At 45.1% G+C, this 19,969-nt stretch overlaps 1 protein-coding gene across 1 annotated transcript in view; it reads right to left on the reverse strand.

Annotated features, from left to right (window-relative positions):
- Window positions 1-10,165: 10,165 nt before the first annotated feature.
- The window catches only part of AKAP10 (A-kinase anchoring protein 10), a 129,139-nt gene continuing 119,335 nt past the window's right edge, over window positions 10,166-19,969 (reverse strand). Inside the window, exon 15 of the mRNA XM_082247302.1 lies at window positions 10,166-10,544. Coding sequence (XP_082103428.1) covers window positions 10,539-10,544 — 6 coding nt within the window. The 3' untranslated portion in view covers window positions 10,166-10,538. The remainder of the gene's footprint in view (window positions 10,545-19,969) is intronic.

A 19,969-nucleotide genomic window follows, 5' to 3' on the forward strand; every position in this document is an offset into this window, starting at 1 on the left:
ATGTTTAGGAGATATTTATAGCACCTATAGGTAAAAGTCTCTAAAGTGGGTTTACAACCACTTTAAGGCTAGGTTCAGAGCACGCCACGGGTAGGACATTTCATTTTAATGTGCTGGCCTACCTGTGAGAAATGTGGAAAAAGTCCTCCCTGACAATTTTTTTTTTTTTAAATTGCGCTGCATCAAGCCACATTGTGCTGCGCCACCATGTAGTTTGGCATACGCCGAAACGCACCACCGGTACCATTCAAAAATATTAGCACCCACATATGTCTGCTACAGTGCAGTTCTCTGCAGGTCTGGAACATCTGCATTCCCCACCCGTAGAGATGTGAACCTAGGCTTAAAGTGTTACTAAACCCACAACAGTAAAATCCGTATGTATGTGCAGAAAAGCATGCTTGTTATATTCAGTGGAACTTAAGGGGTTAATTATCTGCATAGTGTAAAAATATAATATTTGTAAGAACTTACCGTAAAATTATTTTCTCTGAGTCCTATGACAGACGCAGCCACTTCATAGTTTCCTCACAAATGGGTAATGCACCACCTACAGGAGTAGACTAGGCAGTGAAACTATTAAGAAAAAACTTTTCACTAGACACACCCTTTAGGGGCTGTCCCCTCAGACATTACCCCAGACACATCCAGCTTACTGATCAGTTACATAGCAAGCAGTGAAGGAAAAAAAAAAAAAGACAACCAACCCCAAAAAAAGAGGGGCGGGGGCTGCGTCTGTCAGAGGACTCAGAGAAAAGAATTTTACGGTAAGTTCTTACAAAAATTTTAATTCTCTTACGTCCTCTGACAGATGCAGCCACTTCATAGTTTCCTCACAAATGGGATGTCCCAAAGCAGTGTAGACATGATGGGGTGGGAAGAAATGCATCCAACTAAACGGCAACGATTCATCCAGGCGAGTAAAAAAAACGTAGCCAACAGGGCAACATAAGCTCAACCAACAAGAGCTAACCCTAAAATAAAAATTCACCCCAGGAAGAGAAAACCAAGTCTCTTCAGCAAACAGCAGCCTGCAAAACCTTGTGGCCAAAGGAAGCATCCGAGGATGCCACGTAATCAATCTTGTAGAATTTTGTAAAAGCTTGTACGGACGACCAGGTCGCCCGCCTTACGCACCTGAGCCACAGAAGTCTGATGGCGAAAAGCCCAAGAGGCACTCATGGCTCTAGTAGAATGTGCCCTCACAGGGAAAGGAGGAACCTGACCCTATAGTGAATAGGCCTGAACAACTGTCTGTCTGATCCATTTGGAAACGGTTGCAGCCGAACCCTTGCGAGGTCCCCAGGAACGACAAACAGGGAATCAGACGTCCGAAAAGATTCCATGGCCGACAGGTAAACCCTGATCGCCCGGACCACAGCCAGTGAATGCAGAGCAAATTCCTTGGGATGCTTGGGCTTCGCACAAAGCGAAGGCAACACAAAAAACTTTATTGAGGTGGAAAGCAGAAACCACCTTAGGGAGAAAAGATCGGTTGGGTCCCAGAACAACCTTATCCCTATGAACGACCAGATAAGGCGAACGGCAAGACAGCATGGCCAACTCAGACACCCTGCGAGCAGAGGCGATAGTCACCAGAAAGGCAACCTTCTGGGACAACACAGGCAGAGAGACTTCTCTGATATTCTCAAAGGGGGGTCGTTGCAAACCTGACAAAGCCAAACTCCGATCCCATGGAGGCAAAGGGGATCTCCTTGGAGGAGCCAGAGGACGCACCCCTAGAATAAAGGTGCGAATTAGGGAAATAGTCGCCAAGGGACGCTGGAAGCAAATGGCCATGGCCAACACCTGACCTCTAATTGTGCCCAAAGCCAAACGAAAACTTTTCTGCAAGAAAGCTAAGACCCTCGCCACTGAAAAAGAGCGAGGATGCAACCCGTGCGACTCACACCAGGCAATGCACGTCTGCCAGGTACGTGGTAAATCTGTCTGGAGGTAGCCTGCCGAGCTCTCAGCCCTCGGCCCATGAGACAGCAGATCATACCTCAGAGGCAGCCGCCAGGGAGGCACGACGACCAACCACACGAGGTCTGTGGACCATGACCCGCGAGGCCAGTCTGGGACCACCAGAATCACCTGCACCTTGTCCAACGCCAATCTGCAGAGGAACTTGGACAACAGCTGAATCGGGGGAAATGTATAAAATCAGCCAATACCGGTGCCAAGGCACCACCAACGCGTCTGTTGCGTCTGCCAGAGGATCTCGAGTCCTGGCCACAAACCTGTCCACCGTCCTGTAGAGACAAGACGCAAACATATCCACTTCCGGTGTCCCCCACCGGGCACACAGGGGACAAAACTCCTCCGGATGCAGGGACCATACCCCCTGATCCAAGGACTGACAACTCAGACAGTTCGCCTGCCAGTTCTCCACTCCAGGAATGTAAACAGCGGAGAGAGCTGGAGCAAGCACCTTAGCCCAAGTCAACATCTCGGCCACTTCCCTGGCCGCCCAGGCACTCCTGGTGCCCCCTTGGTGATCAACGCAAGCCACAGCCGTGGCATTGTCGGACAACACCTGAACCGGGAGACCGTGCAGCCGAGGCGTCCAATGGAGCAGGCAGAGTATGATCACCCCGTGCTCCAGGACATTAGCAGTAAGGAAACGATCGACAGATCGCCCAACAGGGTCGGGTGATAACCCACTCTCAACAGGAAATCTTTCAGATACCTGAGGGTCGCAATCCCTTTGTGCAGGAAACAAGGCCAACACCCCGGTCAAAACCTCAGTGAAGACTCTGGGTTCCCGAGCACCAGGAACAGGGGTGAAAAAAAAAACAAAACCTTTCCTGCTGAGAAACCGGCACCACCACTCCCTGTGCAAGCGGAGCCCGCACCACCTCCCTGGGATCCCACAAACGATCCGCAGAGAAACGAATACACGGTATTCGTAGAGAATACATGGTATCCGCAGAGAAACGAATACATGGTGGAAGGAACCTGTCTGCTGGGCGAGACCAAAATACGGCCTTGAACCCTGAACGAATCAGTTTGTGAACCCATGAGTCCTGAACCAGGACACCCAGAGTTCCGGAAGGCAACGTAGACGTCCCCCCACCCGCGAATCAGGTGAGGGCGTCCCTTCATGCAGAGGAGGAATTGTGCGCTGAACCAGACTGGCTAGTCTAGGCTCATCCGAACAAGCCTTCTTGTCCTCTCTATAGGCTCTGAACGGCGTACCTTTTTCCTGCACCCGAGGCACGAAAAAGCCCCCGGTGAGCCTTGGAGGGACCCCGCTTACCTCGGGGTGCCTTTCCCTTCTTACCCCCTGTGAGACCCTTGCTCATTTCATCCAAGGAGTCACCATAAAGGCAGTCCCCCAAAAAGTGGAGATCAGACACAGTCTTCTTAGAGGCTTGGTCTGCCGACCAGCTATTCAGTCAGATCATGCGGCAAATTGCAATCCCCACCGTGGACAATCTTGCGACCAGGGGAACCTCATCCAGGGCCGCATCACACAGATATACCATTGCCTGGGCCATTTTATCCGTGAGCTTGATGAGTCAGGGGAACTGACTCAGCCAGCAGGTTGCTCTTAAGTACCTTAATTCCATGACCGTCTGAGAGACCAGAAGGGAAGCGAACACTGGCTTAAGGAGCGAGCCCGCCACCAAGTGCTGGAGGCAGGAAAGAGATTCCAGGCACCTGTCCACCAGGTCCTTAAACACCGGGGAGTCCTCCACGGGAACCCCCATAGATTTATTCAGCCGGGACACAGTGTGGTCCACTTTAGGTGACACCGTTCAGCGATTGGAAACTGAGTCTGCAAAAGGATAGCCATTGCTCGTTCACAGTCTCATGAAACTCCTCGGGGCAAGGGAAAACCTGACCCAACTTCTGGGCTTTGCGGGAGCCGAAGACAACCCGCTTTCCTGACTGTGTGGGCACATCAATATGCAAAGTCTCCCTGATGGAGCGAACCAGTGCCTCTACAAAAGCGCGGGCCCACGCTGCAGCTGAGGAGGACTCATCCTCCTCGCCGTCTGAGTGTGAGGACAGGGATCCCTCACTGCAGGCTCAGAATCAGAAGATTGAGAGGGCATCGGCCGTTTCTTGATAGGAACGTGTGACATGACAAGATCAACTGTGGACGCCAGAGCTTCAATGGCTGCAGACAGGGATGCTAGGGAAGGAGATCCGGATGACCCAGATGCACACACAAGATCAGTGGGGAAATTTTCCCTCTGGGACTCCATTTTGGTAAATTGACCAAAAAAAGGTACACTGGCCCTTTAAATCCGCGATAGAGGTCCACACCGCCAAATAGCGCTATTGCTGGAGTTCCCCTTTAGCAAGCAGACCCAGTGACAAAAGCTAAATGTGTCTGAAAAATGCCTCAGATCACTAGAGGCCGAACACCCCCTGAGCCACAAGAAAATGGTGCCATAATAAAGAATAGGAGAAGCACAGGGGTCCTGCAGCCTGATAGGACAGTCAGAGTAGAATGAAAACTCCTCGTACAAGCTTTAACCAGACACTGATAGAAGTCACAAGACTGCTATATACTGCTGAAGGTATTTAGCACTTTATACTTACTAAAACTATTGCATTTCCAATCCTGTGTACTTTGGGAGACCAGACATAGTGAATGCAGGGTTCTGAGTTTAGTAACACTTTAAGTATGTTAACTATACAATTGAAAATGCTTCATTGTACTGTATGTGTACAATAAGTGAAAAAAAAAAAAAAACTGTTGATCCTAACAGATGCCTAGTGCACTTAGATCAAGCTTTATTAGCCCTGTCTAGTTCAGCTCTGTGAAATGCAGATCACCTACCTGGTCGCCTGACAAGTTGCCGTGGGTCGCCTGCCATAGAGTAGCACAGGACCCGTTCTAATAGGAGCGACGTAAAGTCGCTCCGACTTAGAAAAAGGGTCCTGAGCTTCTTTGGAGCGACCTGCATTGACTTCAATGATATGAAGTCCGTGCATGCCGCTCCAAGGTCATGGTGCGAGCTGTGCACCGCGACTTCACAGGTCGCCCAGGCAAGTCGGGTCACGCCTATGTGAACCGGCTCTTATGCAGTTCTGCTTTTGGATTTTGATACACTTTCAATTGAAGTGGCTTGGCCTGAAACTGTATTAGATAATGGTCTTGGAGAGCACACAAACAAACACAAATGATAGACAACACTTTTAATATTTTTCTCTTATATATTCTCAATTTAACACATTTAAATAGATGAATGATTAAGTACAGGAATACTTGGGCGTGAGAAGGTCATGGAAGAGGTACATAGTACCAAAACAGCTATCACACAGCCTTCTTGTTTTGTATATTACCAGACAATACATAAGGTAGTTTTTAACAATCGCAGCTCGAGGATGTTATCTAGATAATCAATATAGTCTCCAATTTCTGGAAACATTTAATAATATTACATAAAGTGATTCATAGGGAAAAAGGGGAAAAAGAAAGCATATAAAAAAAAAAAACATACAAACAAGAAATAAGCTCCCCAAGGTGCTTCTTCTCTGGAGAGTATATTCTCACTACTAAAACTACAGCATATAACGGAGTGTTGCATCAAGAGCATTGCTCATGTCCTGAATCAGTATGGAGTCTTTTGGTGTGCCGTGCTCTCTACGTACTTTGAAGATGTCCTTTATAGCACTTTTATCCTTAAGATGTCCAACAACGGAGTTCAAGCCATTTGGGTCAGTGTGCATCCACAAAAGTTCATAAGAGCATTACAAGCTCCTCCTCCGAAAAGCAATCAATTTTCCAAAAAATGGAATTGCAATTTAAATATAAAAATACCTATAAACAATTAAATCCTTAAGCAACCTTCAATGTTTTATTACTAGATTTCTCAAACAATCTGAGTATGTGCAGACATCACATATCCACCCTAGACAATACCTTCAAAGAAGTTTAAAGTATATACCACCTCACCATCGGTGATTGCTATGAATGTTTTTTCAAAAAGAGAAAAATGCTGTAAAACAGATACAATGAATTGTGCCAACCCAGGGCTGTACTGTAGGTCCACCCTGTTCATTAGGTTTTATCCAAAGAAAAAAAGATTGCCAGAAGTTGGTAAAAACAATGCAAATAAAAAGTTGTTGGAAGGACTAGATCCTGTTTGCAGACCACAAAAGTAATTTTACCTACACCTGGGATACTTAGGACAAGGGAATATTTTGCACAATGAGATGAATGAATGAAAGATGTCATTATTAGGCCAAGTCTGCCTAAACTTGAAAGCTCTGTGTCAGTTATGAAAATGACTGGTATGGATTACTTTATGGAATGCCTCACTAATAGCATTTTTAGGGGACCCTTCACCTTCTGCATCTTACTGTAGCCTTCATGCAGCTAACTGCATCATCAGGAGTACAATACAGATGTAGAAGAGTCTAATGCATATCAGTTGTTGCTGCATTTTAATACATACCTACCTCCCAAGCTTAGATTGTAAGAGCACCCATCTAAACATTTAATAAGTAAAAACCTTGCCAACTCCACTTTAGTGGTCACTTAGTACAGTATCAGTGGTAAGGGGGGTTGTCAGATTAGCCTAAGAGGGTCCGAGAGACATGATCAAAAAAGGTACTCCATAGGTATCCAATGATCGGCTGACCAGTGTGTTGAGGTGGTGGGGATCCCCATGTCAGAACACAATAGCACAGCAGGGGAGATTGCTGAAAGGGGCCTACTGGATACCTCATCTTTATTAACAACCAAAAAACCAAAGAAAAAATAAAAATAAAAAATACTGATAAGATGTCCTTTACCGTTACCAAGGAGGACTGTACACAGTCATACATATGAAAGTATCAAATTTATTACACAACAACTTTGTTTTGTTAAAAAGATTCAAAACCAAAAAGGAAAAGAGCCATAGCTCTCATACAGTATACCAAATAGTCTAACAATTGCTATTACTATGCTGATTGTTCCAAGAGGTCAACGTGTTTCGCATTCAGTTGCTTCATCAGGACCTATATAACTTGGCAGCCCCGACAATTGTCAATATACTTGGGAGCTCCAGCAGTAACAGCTGGGTGGTAATACACAAGATAGTCTCCGACGCTTTTATGGATATTTACGTGTGTTTCCCATTCTGGAATTGTTGAGGTTATACCATTGACATCAACATAATCTAGCTCAAAAAATGTAAAGCTAATCGGCCCACCAGGGTATGGGTGACAGTCCTCCCTTCAATGTTGTCACAACCTAGTGGATGTCCTAGGCCCCTAAGCTTGATGCAACCACCATCGGGATAGATATTTTTTATGTCCAGCCAGTAAATTTTTTTTTTTTTATTAAAGCTTTAAGAGTCCTCCATATAAGCGCCAGAGACAATACATAGACACTCATCCACCATCAGCTGATAATCATAAGCTGATGGTGGATGAGTGTCTATGCAGTGTCTCTGGTGCTTATTTGGAGAAATCTTAATGCTATAATAAAAAATAAAAAAAATTATTGGCTTGACATAAAAATGATCTATCTGGATGGTGGTTGCATCAAACTTAGGGGCCTAGGACATCTACTATATGTTGTGACAACATTGAAGAGAGGACTGTTACCCATACCCTGGTGGGCCGATGACCATGATCTGGCTCAAAAAAATTAAAGCTAATGTCAAGGGTATATCCTCAATTCCAGAACAGGAAACACAAACGTAAATATCCATTAAAGCGTCCGAGACTATCTCGTGTATTACCACCCAGCTGTTACTGCTGGAGCTCCCAAGTGTATTGACAATTTTCTGAGCTGCCAAGTTATATCAGGTCCTCAGGTCAGCATAGTAACCATGTACCATAGTACATCAGGTCCTGGTGAAGCAACTGAATGTGAAACGCATCAACCTCTTGGAACAGTCAGCATAGTAACAGCAATTGTTAGACTATTTGGTATACTGTATGAGAGCTATGGCTATTTTCCTTTTTGGTTTTAAATCTTTTTGAGAAAACTAAGTTGTTTTGTAATAAATTTGATACTTTTATATGTATAATTGTTTACAGTCCTTCTTGGTACCGGTAAAGTCCGACATCTTTTCAATATTTTTACTTTGTTTTTTTTTTGGGGTGTACCAGGCATAAAGGAAGTCAAGCCTCTACTAACAAAATTAAACTAAAGAAGAGATGCACACAAAGCAGGATTTCCTGGCTAATAAAGATAATAGACACCTTGTGGGACCAGCTGACTGAACCTTTACAGTTGAAAGTTGAAAACAGCTGTCAAGTTCAACATCACTAACCCAGAAACATCAATGAGTACTAAACAGTTTGGGATGCCAGAGACTCTTGAAAGGCAAGGGGTTGATAAAACCAGGTAAATCCTTTAACATGGGAAATTGAATGGGAGAGAATAGAGGGGCAGAGCATACCATAAAATACTGCCGCTAAGTAACTGCATGTCTTGGGTGAATCTACATAGAACTGGCATGCAGAAAGACTGGTTAGCATAATCTATGACCTGTGATGTATCGGTTAGCACTAATGTAGGGTAAAGGTAGATGGCTGATAAGTGCAAGCAGTTACCACCAAATTAGAAAAACGTATAACATTTCTTCATTATATGTAGGTTAAAGGGTTAGTTCACCTTTACAGAAAAATTGTAAAGGTGACCCAACACCAAACCCCCTCCCCACCCAATCTCTGCTGTACTTCTCGCTGGCGATCCTCAGCTGTCAGGCCCTCGCAGCCACATAGCACTGACAATTAGATTCCATCTGGTCCGTCCTGGCAGCGTTGGACAAAAAATAGTTTGTTTAATTAAGCTTTGAGAAAACAAACCTGGTAGCTGACTGGTTTCTATGCAAAGCTGCACCAGATTTTGCACTCTACAGTTTTAGTAAATCCCATAGAGATCGCGGTTGCCTTAGTAAGTTAGGAGACATCAACAGGGTACCAAGGTGTGTGTGCGCGTGTGCATATATATATATATATATATTTTTTTTTTGGGTTGTGTAAAACAGGTTAAAATAAAATGTCACAGACTGCTCTGCCAAACAGACTTGGTAAAGCAGCCTTCACTGATAGAGTGCCAGACCACACAAAACCTATTTTCTGTGTGGAGTTGATCTTATAATATGCGGTTAACTGTTCTTCATATACCGCACAGAACAGTAATATACAAATATTTAATTTCTCTTTGGAATCAGACAGTTCTTAGTTCAATGAAAAGTAAAGATTGGGTCTTAAAAGTTTTTGAAAATATCTGGAAGGCAAGTCTGTGTGTAACCTTTTCCATTCTTCTTTCCTTTTCGAACGCATATTATGAAAAGGACATATAGCATCTTAGGCTCCATTCACACTTGTACGACTTGTCATGCAACCTTGGACATCAAAGTTGCATGACAAATCATAGCCGATTCCATCAATGGCATCCTTTCAAGTCGGTGAATCCTAAAGCCTCAGCGACTTAGAAAAGGTGCCTGTACTACTATGGTGCGACTTTGGTCCAGAAGATGTAAAGTCAGATCAAAGTCGCACCAAAGACACACTAATGTGAATGGAGTTAATGTCATTGACAATACAGATATTTCATTTCAGATACTTTTAGGGTCTGTCTACACTAGCGAGCCGCACACATCATACAAATGCTGGTGTGCTGGGAAACACAGAGCTGATGCACCAAACCTGGAGCAATGTATGGTTTAGAGTTTTTCTTTCATTTCATTTAAAAGTGACATTTCTACACAGTTCTTTTTACCACAACAGTGTTGCGATGTGGTAGTTCTTATAGCAACACACTAGACTAAAAAAAAAGTATTGCATGCAGTTCACATACAGCAACCCTGTATTTTGCTTTGTATATGGGCTGGATCTGCACTGGAAATAGCTGCCAGCATAGCTCTAACTAATGTGGTGTGAACAAACCCTTATAAAATGAAAGTGTGAGTGTGTAAACCTTCCACAGTAAAACAGATGGAATCTGAACAGTTACTGTAGGGCAGTGGTCCTCAACCCTGGCCTACAGGGCCCACTGACAGGCCAGATTTTAGGTATTACCTTGGGGAGATGCAGTCTATAGAGTACTGCAATCACTGAGCAGCAAATGATATCACCTGGGATGTATTTCAGTTATCTTGCAAATCTGGCCTGTTAGTGGGCCCTGTAGGCCAGGGTTGAGGACCACTGCTGTAGGGGACATCTTCACTGCGTTTGGAGGAGTACTACTGTGATTATGAAAAATTAACTAACAGAAGTAACAGACTGATATTCCATGTTAAATCCTGAATAGGACCACACAAATCTTCAATTTGCCCTGTGTCTGCATCGACTAAAAGGCAGGGAGGTCAGTAGTCACACGTGTGTCTCGCCTTCATATCGGTAAGTGCTCCACCCATAACTTTAAAGTGCAGCAGATTTCTTTCCACTATGGTCAGGTTACTAGGACATCTGCCTTCACATTTCATATCCGTCTTGCTCCAGAAGGCTGCATCTTCTCCGATATTTGTTTCATTGCTTTGTATGATTTCCGCAAGTAGAATACAGTGTCTTTAAGTGCAGGAAATAGATTCACTACAGTGAGGAACTCAGGAAATGCCAGGTAATCGATCTCAGAGCTGAGGAATAAAAAAAAGAAAAAAGGAAAATTTTGAAAGGGGAAACAAAAAAAAAAAAGTACATACAGCAAGAATCGCAACTGGTCTCAAAATCAAATAAATCTGTGACACATTTATACAAGTGAGAGCAGGCCTGCACAGCGGTAACAGTGTATATAATGAGAGAGTCTGAACAACAGAAAAATCTAGTTTAATTCACACGTAAGATTTCATTTTCAACATGAAAATGTTTGTATAAAGGATCACAGCACCATGATAAACTAATAGTTACATAGTTACATAGTTAGTGAGGTTGAAAAAAGACATCAGTCCATCCAGTTCAACCTATGATGCGTGTGTGTGTTTGCTTTTAACCGTACATTGTATACCCCTGTATGTTGTGGTCTTTAAGGTGTCCATCTAATAGTTTTTTGAAACTATCAATGCTCCCTGCTGATATGACTGCTTGTGGAAGAGAATTCCACATCCTTACCGTTTACAGTGAAGAACCCCTTACGCACTTTAAGGTTAAACCGCCTTTCCTCTAGTTTTAGTGAGTGGCCACGTGTCTTATTGTATCTCCTTTCTCTGAATAGTTTGTTCCTTATGCTCGGGTCACCAGTACAGTATTTGTACATTGATATCATATCCCCCCTCAATCGTCTTTTCTCCAGAGAGAAAAGGTTCAGGGCTTGTAGTCTTTCCTCATAGCTGATGTCCTCCATTCCCCTAATTATTTTTGTTGCCCTTCTCTGGACTTTCTCCAGTTCCAGCACATCCTTCCTGAGGACCGGTGCCCAGAACTGGACAGCATACTCCAGATGTGGCCGGACCAGAGTCTTGTAGAGTGGGAGAATAATCTCTTTATTTCTGGAGTGAATCCCCTTTTTTATACATCCCAGTATTCTGTTGGCTTTGCTTGCGGCGGCTTGGCATTGCATGCCACTGCCAAGCTTGTTGTCTACCAGTACCCCCAAGTCCTTTTCCATCCTAGACTCACCCAGAGGTTCCCCCCCTAGTGAGTAGCTTGCTTTCTGGTTTCTGGCCCCCAAGTGCATTACTTTACATTTATCAACATTAAACCTCATCTGCCATGTAGTTGCCCACCCCGTTATTTTGTTCAGGTCTGCTTGCAAGGTTTCCACATCCTGCATAGAAGATATTGGCATGCCTAGTTTAGTATCATCTGCAAATACTGAGATTGTGCTAGATATCCCTTCCTCTAGATCATTTATGAACAAATTAAACAGGATTGGTCCCAGGACAGAACCCTGGGGGACCCCACTTTCCACACCCGCCCAATCCGAGTACTCCCCATTAATCACCACCCTCTGTACTCTCCCCTGGAGCCAGTTCTCTATCCAGGTACTCACCTTCTGATCCATACCTACCTTCCTTAGTTTGTACAGTAATCGTTTGTGGGGAACGGTGTCAAAGGCCTTTGCAAAGTCCAGATACACCACATCCACAGGCTTACCTTTATCTAGGTGGCTGCTCACTTCATCGTAGAAGGTTAATAGATTGGTTTGGCACGAACGATTTTTCATGAATCCATGCTGATTACTACTTATAATACCGTTTTCATTACTAAAGTCTTGTATGTGGTCCCTTAACATCCCCTCCAAAATTTTGCAGACTACAGATGTTAGGCTGACCGGCCTATAGTTACCCGGGATATATCTCGGCCCCTTCTTAAATATTGGTACCACGTTGGCTTTTTTCCAATCAGCTGGCACCATACCCGTCTGTAAACTATTCTTAAAGATCAAGAATAATGGTCTGGCAATCACCTGGCTGAGCTCATTAAGAACCCTCGGGTGCAAGCCATCCGGTCCCGGGGATTTATTTATGTTAAGTTTCTCTAGTTTGGCTCTAAGTCTATCTTCTGTTAGCCATGGTGGCACTTCCTGAGGTGTATTATTTAGTTCGGGCTTACAAGCTGGGTTCGTGTAGCCCCCCGATTCTTTTGTGAAGACTGAAGAGAAGAAATGATTTAACACTTCCGCCTTTTCTCTGTCCTCAGTGACCATATTTCCTTTATCATCTTTTATGGGGCCAATGTGTTCTGGCCTCGCTTTCTTACTGTTTATATACTTAAAAAACTTCTTGGGGTTCTTTTTGCTCTCCTCCGCTATATGTCTCTCGTGTTCTATTTTAGCCGCCCTGATTTCGTCTTTACATTTCTTATTACACTCTTTGTAGTGCTTAAATGCTGCCAATGACCCCTCAGTCTTGTATTTTTTGAAGGCCTTTTCCTTAGCACTAATATGCATTTTTATGTTGGAGTTTAGCCATCCAGGGTTTATTTTTGCTCTTTTAAATTTATTTCCCTTTGGAATGCACTGGTCAATCCCCCTGTTTAGTATACTCTTGAAGCACTCCCATTTTTCCTCCGTGTTCTTTGTTCCCAGGGTTCTATCCCAATTGATATTTTCTAGCAGTGAGCGCAGTTTAGGGAAATTGGCTCTTTTGAAATTCAGTGTCCTTATATTACCCCTCTGCTTCCTATTACTGTAATACTGAAACTTATTGACCTATGGTCACTGTTTCCCAAGTTGTCCAGTATTTCTATATCCGTGATCAGGTCTGTATCATTGGTAATCAGTAGGTCAAGTACCGCATTGTTTCTTGTCGGTGCATTCACTATCTGACCCATGAAATTGTCCTGCAAAACATTTAGGAACTGCTTAGCCTTGGCTGAGTGCGCGGTTCCTTCTGCCCAGTCTATATCTGGATAATTAAAGTCCCCCATTATAATGACATTTCCCATCCTTGCTGCCAATCCTATCTGTAAAAGGAGGTCCGCCTCACCCTCCTCCCTCTGGTTGGGGGGCCTATAGCATACGCCCAATATTACCTTCCCCGCCGTGCCATCCCTTTGAAGCTCTACCCATAGGGATTCTGCCTCGTCCTTAGTTCCATTATTAATATCATCCCTCATATTTACCTGTATGCTGTTCTTAATATACAGACATACCCCTCCCCCTTTTTTACCCTCTCTATCTCTGCGATAAAGGGAATACCCCTGAATGGTCGCCATCCAGTCATGAGAGCTGTCAAACCAAGTCTCAGTTATCCCCACAAAATCTAAGTCCTCCTCAAACATCAGTAGCTCCAGCTCTCCCATCTTGTTGGCCAGGCTTCTGGCATTGGTATACAAACCTCTTAATTTTGATCGGTTACAAATATCCTCATTTGATGTTTTTAGGCTGCTCTCTTGAATTTTCCCCATACCCACCCTGGGTATAGGAGCTCCGAACACCCTACCGCTAATGCCCCCATTTCTGCCCTCTGAAACTTGCTTTCCACTGGCTAATTCTACATCTGTACCCTCCCCCCCATTCCCTAGTTTAAAAGCCCCTCTAACTTTTTGGCCATCCTCTCACCCAGTACGGCTGCACCCACCCCATTTAGGTGCAATCCGTCCCTACCAAAGAGCCGGTGACCGACTGAGAAGTCGGCCCAGTTCTCCAGGAACCTAATCTAGTCAGCACTGAGGTAAACCTAACACAGCTAGTCAGAGCATATTCAAAATATAGCAAGGTGCCGAGACATTATTGTGATATAAATGCCAAACAAGTATAGTGAAATACAAAAAGAAAAATATGGCAAAAGTTACTAAAAGTTTTGGGATGAAAACCCTTTATTAAATCTAGATTTCCACCTGAACTTGGCTAAGGGGTTTTTACCCCAAAATGTTGTCTGTAACCAACACCACTTTCTGCTGTCAGGTGTCTACCATCATTTACTCGGTGACTGTATATTTAGCTTTTTGTATTTCACTATACTTGTTTGGCATTTATTGCACAATACATTCTCTGCATCTTGCCATGTTTGAATAGGCTTTGCCTAGCTGTCCGGTTTAACTTTATCTTGGTTAACTTAGATTCCATATGGTGCTGAAATTTGTATGCTTTGTTTACACACCTGTGTAAAGAAAATTTTTGGAATGGCTTTAAATTAATATTTTAATGTTAAAAATAAAATATTACATGTGAAATGACCTATAACCTTCTGGTGTGCCGACTTGTTGACCATATACGACGTTACAGTTTTGGGGCCTTGTAAAGAAAGCCCAAAATTATAGCACCCATTCCCTTTTTGTCAGGAACTCTATTGCTTGTGCTTTTACAGATGTTCACCTCCTATTTTATATATTAACTGTGCAGTAATAATAAACAGATATGATTGAAGTGAAACCTTTATGTATGATGTAAGCACCTGTCATCAATGGCCGCCTACCGAAAATGCTATTGCCTTGCTGTTATGTTTTCAACAAGTATTTTTGGGTCACAAACCTGAAATAAGCATGCTATGTCAAAATTATTTTTATACTTCTTCCAGGTCAGCGACTTAGAACACATTAAAACCTAACTTTCAGACAACGGATTCTCCCCAGTATTAAAACGTGTGTTTCCTAATTTATGAGAAAACATGACATCATGAATGGGGTGGGATGCGAGTGAGTGATACAGGGGCGAGGCTGTGCTGCTTGCACAGACATTATCAACTGTACCAGCAAGTGCCTATGAGCAGTCACATTTGGCTGCAAAGGCTGTCAGTGAAGCAAAAAAAGATTGCTCAAAGTCTGGATTAGACAATGGTTTCTAATCAAACATTTAGAAATTCCAGTAATGGGAAACTCCAGTCAAAAATTTTCCTATTAATAGTATGTTAAAAATGGATTTTTGTAAAATCTTACCGTAAAATCCTTTTCTCTTAGCTCATCGACAGACGTAGTCCTCGGTGATACACCACCTTCGGGTTATGTTACCTCCGCAGGAGCAGGACTAGACAGGAAATTAAAAAGCTCTGGCCACACCCTAGGGGCAGTCCCAGAGGGTATATCCTCTCTCTCTCTGCCTCAGCAAATCAGTTATGTGAAAAAGCAGTGCTTAGAGAATTTAACCCAACCCAACTCCAAAACAGAGGGGCGGGGACTACGTCTGTCGATGAGCTAAGAGAAAAGGATTTTACGGTAAGATTTTACAAAAATCCATTTTTCTCTAGCGCTCATCGACAGACGTAGTCCTCGGTGATACACCACCTTCGGGACGTCCCAGAGCAGTATCACAAATGAGGGGTGGGAAAATGGAAATCAAATCCCAATCTAGAAGGCCCAACCGGTGCCAACTAGAAGTTTACAATGCTCATCCTTAATGATGAGACTCAACAAAAAAATTTTCAATCAGAAAAAAACCCTCGAGGTAGACCACCGGTCTCCTCAAATTGCGGCCTGCAAAACCTTGCGGCCAAATGAGGCATCCGCCGATGCCGTCACATCAATTTTATAGAATTTTGTAAAGGTATGTACCGACGACCAGGTGGCCGCCTTACATACCTGGACCACTGACGCCTGATGGCGAAAGGCCCAGGAAGTACTGAGCGCTCGAGTGGAGTGCGCCCTAACAGGGAACGGAGGACTCTGACCCTTAATAGAATAAGCCTGTACCACCGTCTGTCTAATCCATTTGGCAATGGTTGCGGCAGATGCAGGCAAACCCTTTCTGGGGCCATCCGTGATCACAAAAAGTGAATCCGTCTTACGGAATGATTCCGTAGCTTTCAGGTATACCCTGATTGCCCGAACCACATCTAAGGAATGCAACGCATGTTCCCGATGATGCTTGGGCTGAGGACACAAGGAAGGTAGTACAATATCTTCATTCAGATGAAAATCTGAAACCACCTTAGGAAGAAAAGATGGCTTAGGATGAAGTACTACCTTATCCCTATGAATCACTAGGTATGGGGACTGGCATGATAATGCAGCCAGTTCTGACACCCTGCGAGCAGAAGTAATAGCCACCAAGAAGGCCACCTTCTGGGATAAAGTAAGCAAGGGAATCTCCCTGATGTTTTCAAAAGGAGGTTTCTGTAGAACCGACAAAACCAAATTAAGATCCCAGGGCGGTAAGGGCGCGCGGACTGGAGGAGCCAGGTGCCGCACCCCCTGGATGAAATTCCGCACCAAGGATTTGGTAGCTAACGGCTTCTGAAAGAAGATTGCTAATGCTGAAACTTGACCCTTGATGGTGCTCAAGGCTAGCTTCTGCTCAACCCCTTGTTGCAAAAAGGCCAATATTCGAGACACCGAATAGGTACGTGGAGGAAATCCTAAAGATTCGCACCACGCAATATAAGTCTTCCATGTGTGATAATAGACTTTGCTGGAAGTCGCTTTCCTTGCTTTAATAAGGGTAGGAATGACAGAAGTAGACAAACCTCTGTCCTTCAGTACTTGGGTCTCAATGGCCAGGCCATTAAAACCAGCGACTGTAAAGCACGAAGGTAACTTGGTCCTAGAGACCACAGACACTCCCTGAGACGAAGTTCCCACGGAACGTCTGCGACTAGCATGTCCAAGTCGGCCAGGCCGGCTTGAGGAGGCCAGCCTAGAATTTCTAGGACCACTGGCGCTGATTGGATCTGAACCAGGCGTCCCTAGAGCTATCTGGCCCCGACCATCCGAGAAAGTCTGGTCGTTTTCTGTTTCCACACATTTATCAGATACCTGATAGTTATCAGGAAGGGTGATCTTTTCTGGTTGAACCTCAGGGACCGAAGTCACCCGACTAGAGGCTACTTGGCCTATCTGGTCAACCAGATCCGATTCCTGTGAGGTATCGGGACTAATCTTAGGAAAGGGTAAAGGAAAAGATCTATTCAGGGAACGGTAACTACCGCTTCCTGTGGTACTTAAATGTTGGAAGGGAAGAATCGCACCGGTAGTAGTGGTTGATGCTCGATCTGATGTCCTGAATACCGGTGAAAACGTCCCCCCACCCTGAAACCGGGTGGGGGCGCACCTTCAGGCTGTGTACTCCTTTGCTTCGGGTTTGGCTGGGTTGGTCCTCTGCTTGTCCGACCAGCCCTTCTTGAATCCTCCTGGAGGAGTCTTGCCTTTCCCGCTAGTACCAGCCGGGCGCCCTTTATGGGCGGTAAAGAAAGGTCCTCGCTTGTTGCGAGGTCCCTTAGCTTTTGCAGCCTGTGGCAAGAAAGTGCTCTTGCCCCCAGTGGCATCCTTAATGATTTCATCTAGGTTGGCCCCAAATAGACGATTTCCCTGAAAAGGGAGATTGGTCAAGGTCTTTTTGGAACCTAGGTCAGCTGACCAGCATTTTAACCACAGCACACGTCTGAGGATCACTGCTAACTTAGATGCATGCCCTAATAAGGGAGTTGTGTCCAAGGCTGCGTCACAGATAAACCGTAGCCCTTGTATGATCTGTTCCATCAAATCAGATGTCTCCTGGGGAATATCTTTTCCCCTAAGATCTTGGCGTACCATTTTCGCCCATTCCGTAAGTGTCTGGGAAACTAGACCAATAACAATTACTGGTCTAAATGCTGACCCTATCAGAGAAAAGATAGTGCGGGACTCTGCTTCTATCTTTCGATCCACCGGATCCTTAAAGGACGAAGTGTCCTCCACTGGAATAACCGTGGCTTTATTCAGCCTGGAAATAGGCGGATCCACCACTGGTGGTACCGTCCATTTCTTAATGATGGATTCCTCAAACGGATAGCGTCTAGCAATACGCTTGGAAATAGTAAAGGTACGTTTAGAATGCTCCCATTCTACTTTAATCTGATTACCAAAACATTTAGGTACCGGAAAAGCCTTCGCCATCTTGATGGGCTTATTAGTACCGAAAGGCCTCTCTGTTTCAGTTGCCTCTGCCGGTAAAGCCTCAAGTTTTAAGGTTTCTTGCACTGCCACAACTAGTGCGTCCACCAATGCTTCTTCCTGAATTATAGCAGGAGAAGAAGCGTCCTCCTCACTGTCTGAGGGGGCTTTACCTGGGATAACAGCCCTTGCAGAGGAACCTGCAACTGCAGTGACCATCTCTGAATCAGAGTCAGAGGTGTCAGATAGTATAGGGGTAGGCGGGGGTCGCTTCCTTGACCCCCGTCCCTGACAGGCCGCCTCCACCCGAGCCACCATAGACTCCAAAATTGCTGTAAATGATTCTATACTCTGTGCACCGGCGGGTCCCGAGGCCCCCTCGAGGGAAACAGGTGGGGGAATATGTGTGGCAGGGTCCATGATAACTCCAGTTACTTCCTGGATAATATAATTCAAAAGAAAAAAACTTTTTTTTTTTTTTTTTTCTGACCCCCAGCGCCACAAAAAGCCCCTTAGTGTTACCTGCTAGGGATCCCTATCGATCGAGAGAGAGAGAGATAGACCCCCAGGCTCACCACTTGATGCTCAGAGTTAAACTGCAACAGCTTACAGCGCTGTCTTGACAAACAGGAAGTCTTTTGGCTGGCTGCCCAGGAAGAAGGGAGGCGGCTCCGCCCCTCTGCACGCCTTCCGGCGCCTCCCCCAAGCTCCACGAGGTGTAGGATCACCTCAAACATGGCCGCCCCCCATGCTGGAGACACGAGGCTACGCCAAAATGGCGGCTCGTGCGATCCAGCAAAAAAAAATGGCGGCGGCCTGTGCTGACTAGCGGTGTGCTGCAGGGCACACAACACTCTCTCTGCATGGGGATATGGCGGTACCGGCCCTGGCGGACCGCATGGCCGTTCGGGAGGCCTGCTAATAGCTGGAGATCTGATTTGGAAGGCAGTCTACATGTCCGTGGCTTCCGACTGGTAGGTAGCTTATACTTAACCCATAAGATTCCCAGAATGCCACAGATTACATCTTTAAAACATGTATACAATAGATTGTTAGCTCCCAAACCAAGCCTCCTGGCTTTTTGCACACATAAAATCACACTCAAAGTAGGAGGATTTGTGACATGTTATAGGATAGAAAGAACTCTTTCTTACCATACAGAGAGGGGCCCGCGTTCACCACAAAACCCGTCAGGGAAAAAGGGGGAACATACTACTCACCATACCGGAACCAGGCGGGCACCAACTCCTGACAGTACCCCTCTCCACCGGGGCGGGAGGGCTGTCGACCGATACGGACGCCGTGACTCATGGTCTTTGGCGTTTCAGCGAGACGTTTAACTCGCGGGTTCAGTCCTTTTAATGGGACTTTGTCGCGGCCGACCCAGCGCGGAGCTATGGCCTGCACGGGCTCGTAGGCTGAACTGGGGTGACCACCGGATCTCAACATCCAGCCCGTCGCCCAGTTCAGCTTTCTTGCTTGAAGATCTCACAGGAACACTGGAGAAAAAAAGCTGTCTAAAAATCCTTTTAGAAAAAAATTCTTGCCAGGACCTAAGATCCCAGCAAGGTATCTAGGTCCTTACTCCTAACTAGACAGAAAATAACTGATTTGCTGAGGCAGAGAGAGAGAGGATATACCCTCTGGGACTGCCCCTAGGGTGTGGCCAGAGCTTTTTAATTTCCTGTCTAGTCCTGCTCCTGCGGAGGTAACATAACCCGAAGGTGGTGTATCACCGAGGACTACGTCTGTCGATGAGCGCTAGAGAAATATCTTTATCTTTGATCTAGCTGCTTGTGTAGCTTAAAAAGTCTTA

This window comes from Pelophylax lessonae (genome assembly GCF_965119305.1).
Source record: "Pelophylax lessonae genome assembly, chromosome: 2".
Taxonomy (NCBI): Eukaryota; Metazoa; Chordata; class Amphibia; order Anura; family Ranidae; genus Pelophylax; species Pelophylax lessonae.